We start from the raw sequence: 7414 nt of genomic DNA, 5'->3' as shown, positions 1-7414 counted from the left end.
AGCAGGAATTACGCAGACTGAAATGTGTGACCCAAGATGAACAGAAGCCCGGTGGTTACATTGTAATCTGAACACACACACACGCAAAACTGAAGCATTTACTTGCATACAGTTTTATAGTCCACTAATATACAAATAAAGGAAAGTTTATCATCCTTTCCAGAAGGGAGATTAACTACGTGGCCTCCAAAAGAAAACAAGGAATATGATTCAGAAAAACACACTCCTGTTGCTGTTCATGAAGACAGACTTGAGCCAAGATCAGATGATGAAGACACGTAAGTTAAGCACATCAGAAGAAAATGCATACAACTGAGCAGGTTTCATGAAATGACAAGATGCCTTGCCTAAAGATTTTCTTCTCTTTTAAATTCATAAATTAAGAAAACCTACTTGTTTTAGAGTCTACTAATTTAACTTTTAATTCTGTAATGTGTCACATGCCAACACTGTCATTTAAAATGTTATGCAGAAGTATTAACATGGTTTTGCAGGTCCTCTTCTATTGCCTGATAAATACAACAGTCAGGGAGAAAGAGAGTTCACATTATGTGTGTTGCTTGTGTATTTTTAATGAAGTGTTTACAAAAAATCTCAAAACACCTTGAAAGGAGAAAGGCTTGTAACAAAGATATATTTAGTTAATATAATTATCTTGTTTTACTTTACAGAAATTTTGAAGATTCTGAAGATGAACTCAGACACAAGCTGGAGGAATCTCCAGAAAAAGTGGCAACTTCTGCAGCAGAGAGTACCATGGAGTCTCCCATCCTTTCATTGAGTAAAGGTCAAAGAGATGAAGATTAATTTCCCTTTCAAACTGCTTGGAAAATACGATGATGATTTAGAAAGTAACCCTGGGTCATTTAGTGTTCACACATAGTGAAAAAGGCAAGCAGGAAGCAAGAGCTACTTAGAATACCAGCAGTTACTGTTTCAAAACTTGAAGCTACTTAAAATTTAAAACACAACAGTAAAAAAATTTAAGCATAGCTGACATTAAATGCCAAATAAATCAACTGCTTTTCAATAGAGCTAAATGCTTCATTAAAATTAGTAGGTACTTATTGTTTTGTTTAGAAGGAAAAATCAGGCTACTTTTCAGATGTCTAGATGTTGAAAAATCCTTAGCCAGGCTGAAATGCCTTCTCATCTTAACTGCCTGAGGCATCTCTGACAACACTAGCTTGAGCAAGTTTCTGATTGCATTTAACCAGGTAAGAAAGTCTCCTAGTCAGTGTATTGTATTTCCCTAGCTCTATCAACTCCTTATTTTAAGAAGCTCTTCCAGCTTTTCATAATCTCTGTGTACTGCCAAAAGAGCTTTACAATCCATAGTTTAGTTTAGTTTAATCCATACTTTAATTTTGACCCCTACTGCTCAGCAGTTTCATACGGTAGCAGTAAGTAGCTTCATTTGCACCATGAGAATTGTGCATTTCCCAGTTCCTAATAAAACATGGGACAGCAGCATCTTCCAACTGCATTTTTTTCATATACAAGATTTCATATAATCCAGGTGAAGTTTAAATACAGGGAAAACCACAGTTGAAAGTATTTCTCTTAGTTTGCTAAAATATGAAATACTGCTTTGATGTCTCAGAAAAGGACCGTTTTTCTGCTTTTGAAACAAAACCAATGTCCAGTTTTTGAGCATTTTGTTCACTATGCTTTCAGTTTTATAATAAGCAGTAATTTAGGGCTTTAACATTCATGTTTGTATAGCATTTAATTATCCTCTAAGCTAGATCCTTCTGTTCCTTAGGAACAGAAAACCCTTCAATGAAGTAGCAGGAGAAATACCATTAAGTTGTCATACTGTGAAAGAGCATGAGAAAATAGATAATATAAAGATCATAGGTAATGTGCAATTACTACACTTATTAAAAAGCAAGCCAGCAAACCCACCATATGATCAACATAAATCACTGTAGGTGATGAAATGTCCAGAACCACAATTAAAATCCCACATACCAGAACTTTGCCATGCAGTAGGGGACAGCAAATTGAAAATGTGCTACCAAAAAAAAATTCTGAGTACAAAAACTATCAAACAAAAGCTCTGACTTCAAAAAGTGTGACTGTTGGTGAAAAGTCATGAAATGGGTAGAGACTGAAAGTATTCAATAAATAACAGAACTTGCAGGTGTAGTTTTTTGACCAAGGAAATAGGATGGTTCTGTGAATCCACAGTTTTGCAGTGCACAGTACTGTCATGTGGTCAACACAGAATATTTTCAGAAGTATTTCTTTCCCAGTAAAAAAAAAAAAAAATCTCTATTACATAAAGCAGATACCCTGACAGAAAGAAAAAAAATCTCTTTATTGAATGGGACCAAGGGATCACAGATTAGATATATTTACAGGTAACACATAGTCAAATATAAAAAGTTAGCTTTATTCCTATACATTTTTATTTATACACCTTTATTTAAATAATGGCTCCACAGATAACAGGAATGTCTCTTCAAAATGCTGGTCAGAAAACCTGTGCACAGAGCGTCGAGCATTTTCTCTGACCTTTAACCTTTTTTCAGGAGACAAAGAGAGGATATAAGCCATTGTCTCGGCATAACTGTCCTCATTTTCAGCTAGGAAGCCTGTAATGTGTCCTTCATAGGGTACCACAATATCTAATTTGGGGCCTCCAGAATTGTGAGCCAGGATAATGGTGCCAGCTGCCATACATTCAACTACTCCTGTGAAAGATAAAAAACATGCTGATACGAATGTGCACACCACATACTTTGGTCTTCTGTAAGGAAAGTTAAAATCACAGTAAAAGTCACCCAAAATTTTAAGTTGCTATAGACTGTTGTTCTAGATCAGTTTGGAAAATAGAGAGTAAATGGTCTCATAAGTTTTTTTCAGTTCTAAGGACTGAAATAATAGTTTCTCTTAAACACATAAAATTGAAATTAGAAATCAGCTATGATTGTTTAAGTTGTAGTTTTTGTAACTATTTGATTTACCTGCAATAGATTATATCACCAACACATGCAGTGAAAAACCTAGATGTTGAAACAAATGTAAAGATAAACATGGAAGGTAGCTCTGTGACAGAACACTGCATAGTCCTGTTCTGCTGTGTAGCAGAACACTGTTCTGTTCTCTGTGACAACACCACAACACTGGTTCTATGGTATGGCTGCAGCTGCAAAAAATAATTAAAAGCTAGAGCTGAACATAACTATATTCATTTTCCCATTCAAACTGAAGATTTTTAACATTTAGAAAGATACTTGGAGAAAAGCTGAATAGGCACATTTCAATCAGATGATATTGAGAAGTTCAGTGTTTTGCAGATTAACAAAGCTTTGTAGCTTTTGACAACTCAGCAAGACAAACTAGTAAAAACTGTTACCACTGCATCTGTAATTTTGATGCAGAAGTTCTGATGAATTGGGAATCTGACAGCAAGCTTTCCTCAGCCAAAAGCAGTGGGATAGGAACAGAATATAAGGCACACATCAACTACAGTTCTCCATGGTTCCAGAACAGACCTCAGAAATCACTGATTAATTGCTTATTCTTTTGAGTTCTGGTCTGATTTTTAAGAATTTTCCCTAGTTCAAAAATTCCCAAGTATAAATAAATCTCCAAACTTTTGGAGCATGTTTTTAAAGGTAAAAAGCCTTTGGAGATGAAGGAGAAAGCATGCTGAAAGTAAAAATCACGGTCACTGTATTGCTTGTTTAAATAAAATTTACTTAACTAAGCTGTTTTGTGTGAAGAAAAATATGAGAAAACCATGATTTCCATTTTGTGACAGTTGCTTCTGAGAGACATTCCAGAGTAAATCTTATACCCAAGTTCCTACAGGCTATAAACTGCTACTCCAGATACTTAACTTGTATTCTAATAAAGTCTGATGACATTAACTGCAGTTTAGTCACATTACAGCCAACTACAGCATCCATCTGCTTGGCTGCTAACTTACCCTGCTGTACATTTATGGCAGATGGGCAATCCTACATTCCCTTGCAAGGTCAGGACTCAAATGAGTCCAATACCTTAATTCTGTATGACAGCACATTGCAGACCAGGTCCCAGCTCCTTGTCAGCTACAGCAACCAATTTAAGGACTTAATTGCGTTAGTGCAAGTGCCTAATGCTATGAGCTGACCAAGGGTACCTGGTGACATCTACATGGGTCTTACAAATGAGACAGGCTCTGAGGGAGATTCACACCTCTGAAACAGCAGCCCCATGACATACACTAGGCATTTCAAATGGCAGTTGAGGCAGGTGGAACACAATCAAAATCTCTACACATGGACCTCTACATTGAACTATGTCTAAGTTCCCCCTGCAGTCAAGTAGAACCAACAGGGCACAATCTTAAGGTGCTTAACCAGAAGTAGCTGCTGCCTTTCGATGCTCCATTGGGTATGGAAGGCATCTGTGTAAGGCTGAGAGACCTAACACAGGACCTTACGGTGACCCATGTCCTTGCAGAGCAATAGCTGGAGGTCAGACAGGACATCCTGGGCAGCACAGGTGGGACTAGCTGGCTGTTTAGGTGACTAACAGGATGTCCACAATTAACAGTCTACAACATCTGTAGCACTACAGCTTGCACTAGAGTAGCACCTAGTGGTTAGTCATCTGAATTGTTCTGGGAATTGGACACCTGCTTGGCACGCAGAGTCTGTGTTTGGACACCTACACTGAAAAGCCTTAACAAGGAACTGAAGCCCCCCCAGTTGTGTCCCCAGCTGGAACACCAAGGAAAGATACTGACCGATCCCAAAGTGCTCGTTCCACATCGTATGCAGGCCAATGGTGGCCTTGGCCAGGTGCTTCTTTAGCTCCTCGAAGGGAATGTTTGTTCTGAATGTCACATGGTTACTAACTCCCAGCTCTTCACAAAGATCTTTAAGGTTATTTACACGCTCTTCATCTTGCTGGTTACGACAGCCTCCAATTAAAATAAGCTTCAGCGATGGCTGCTGCCCCAGCCTCTTCTCTTGCAGCAGTTTTGCAAAGGCTCTGATTTGCAAAGGATGATCTTTTTCAGGCCTGAACTGGCTGACAGAAACAATGGAATATTCAGTGGTGCTCTTCTCCTCTTCCAGTGGAATATCCAGGAAGGTCTGAACATCACACGGCGGAAAAACAACACTAGTGCAAGCTCCAGCTCTCCAGAGGGAAAGGATGTGACTTAGTGTCCAAGAAGAATTAACCATAATTACATCACTGCAGGAACCAACCAATCCATACATGAAAGCAAAGAAGTAGTAGTAGACAAGTTTAAATTTGCTGAAAAGAGGATTGTTTGTAATGAAGGCTGCATTGTTAAACCTGGTATCCTGGTTCCTGACCACAGAAAGCATATCAGTGCTGACGGTGGGATAATGGACGTAGCATCCAGTGCGACAACCTCCTAAATATTTGAAGAGGGGAAGTGTGAAGGCATAACCCATGGAATCAATATAAATATCTGGAACACACTTTAGAAGAGCTTCCCAGCCAAGAAACACTGATCCTAAACTTTGTCCCAGCAAAGTAAAGTGAGGGTAAAGAGAAGCTTCCACAAGGTAGCGTTTTTCTAGAAACACAAATTTCACAGGATGAGTTAATTTAATATTAAATCTTCTGAAAGCACCTTCTACTATTTCTTCTCCAGTGGCATCTCTATCACCAGTGTAAACAACACATGTTACATTTCTGTACCTGCAAGAGTAAAGAAAGATAATGTCATACATTCTTCTCTTCAAATCTTTTAACATTGAACTAAAATATTATTCATTCAAAATTACTCAAAAAGTATTTGAGAGCAAACTTCTGACCTAGCCCTGACATGATTTTAACTACATCACACTTTTCCTTATACTCCCATAGTTTTTATGATCTGCAGAAAAACTGAGGACTGAGGACTTTAGGAATATTTTTTTGAGTAAAATGAAAAAGGATCTCAGCTTGATACTACAGCTCACAAATGCCTTGCCCTGCATTAGGTTTCTGTCTAGTGCACAGCATGAGTAAAATGCACAACACTCTGCAAGCCAGCAGATGTGCCAGTGGTAAATCCTCTACAGATATTAACCTGTTTTGCCTCCTGCACCAAGAGGCAAGTATCAAGACTATGAGTTACCTACTAATGAGTCATGCCTACACAAAGTTCCCTACCAGCAGTGGAAAACTGATGAGGGAGGAAGGAGTCTCCCAAGGAGAGAAAGAAGAATGGAGAGATGCCACAGCAGGAAAGATTAAAATCCAGGTAGAGATGAAAGGAATGGTGGAAACAAGTGAAACACAGATGTAAAGTAAATAAAGGACAGGTAGATTAATGATGCCTATTTAAAGATGTAAATGCCAAGAATTTAATAAATAATACCACCAGTAGCTGAGAATGAAGTACAATATTTGAAAAATGTGTCTGCTTACTTCTTCTGGAGTGTCCTTATGGCACACCACAAGACTCTCTCCCCTCCACCACCTGCGTTGCAATACGGGTGAAAAAAGGCAACCACCAAGGGCTGCTTCCCATCTCTTCCTGCTGTGCTCAGCTGGTTCTTCCTGTGCTGTATCCAGAGCCGTAGTCCCCACAGCAGAACCACCAAGCAGACACACAGAATTCCACTCAGAAATAATGCAGGGATTAGCAATGAGAACAGCAACCTGAGGAGAGCCAGAAATTTTAAAATATGAAATTGCTTTAAACAAATACCAGGCATGAAATGGAGAGAAGGGCTTGTGGGTAGACCTAGAGGGAGTTTAGCAATTTGAGTTCTTCTAATCTCAGAAATCATCAATATCTGTGTATCAGTTCAACAACTACGGGGGAGGAGGGGGAAATCACTATTTTACATTAACCAAATATATTTTCCCTACTGTTGCCTTGCAATCACTTATTGTTGTTTATTCGGGCCACGGATCTGCTATCTACCTCCACGTGCTTACCTACACTTAAAAAGGCTGCATCATTCCCTTAGCAATGTGGCAGAACAAAACCAGCAGAGCGGTTTTTAAATAGATTCGTGGGAGTTTTATTCAGCTCGAGCCATCTGGGCTGCCTCAGTGCGGGCTGCAGCCGTGCAGAGCTCTGCGGGACAGCCTGCAGGACACGACTTTCCCGCTCCCCTGAGATGGGAAGGGCTCTGCCGACGGCCCAGAGCAGCTCTGAGCAGTGTGTCGGCCTGGGGAGACCCGTCCCCCCGGGCCTCTGAGGCCCTGACAGGGGCACCCCCATCCCCCAGCACCACCTCCCTGCACCGCAGGGAACTCCCCACGGCGGATGACACGCCCAGTAAGAAAACACTTTAATTCGCGGGATGCAGAAGCACGAAACACAAACAACAACCTCTCCGAGGCCGGCGGCGGAACAGGCAACCAGGCAGGAACCCGCCCCGCTCAGCGGCCTCTCCCCCCGGGGGGGCGGGGTGTGAGGCCCGGGCAGGGGCCATGGGGG

At 40.4% G+C, this 7414-nt stretch overlaps 2 protein-coding genes across 2 annotated transcripts in view; one reads left to right on the top strand and one right to left on the bottom strand.

The window, feature by feature from the left end:
* Positions 1-883, top strand: part of NEK5 (NIMA-related kinase 5) — a 21979-nt gene extending 21096 nt beyond the window's left edge. Inside the window, 3 exon segments of the mRNA XM_009998353.1 lie at positions 194-278; positions 672-803; positions 805-883. Coding sequence (XP_009996655.1) covers positions 194-278; positions 672-803; positions 805-883 — 296 coding nt within the window.
* A 1420-nt stretch (positions 884-2303) lies between these two features.
* The window catches only part of ALG11 (ALG11, alpha-1,2-mannosyltransferase), a 5848-nt gene continuing 737 nt past the window's right edge, over positions 2304-7414 (bottom strand). The window contains exons 2-4 of the mRNA XM_009998352.1: positions 6391-6659; positions 4745-5676; positions 2304-2699 (exon numbers count right to left, since the gene is read on the bottom strand). Of these exons, the coding sequence (XP_009996654.1) occupies positions 2428-2699; positions 4745-5676; positions 6391-6659 (1473 nt within the window). The 3' untranslated portion in view covers positions 2304-2427. The remainder of the gene's footprint in view (positions 2700-4744; positions 5677-6390; positions 6660-7414) is intronic.

Source organism: Chaetura pelagica, unplaced genomic scaffold (genome assembly GCF_000747805.2).
Source record: "Chaetura pelagica isolate M959 unplaced genomic scaffold, ChaPel_1.0 scaffold105, whole genome shotgun sequence".
NCBI lineage: Eukaryota > Metazoa > Chordata > Aves > Apodiformes > Apodidae > Chaetura > Chaetura pelagica.
Note: the sequence above shows the minus strand (reverse complement) of the source record. Positions and strands in the feature narration are given on the sequence as shown.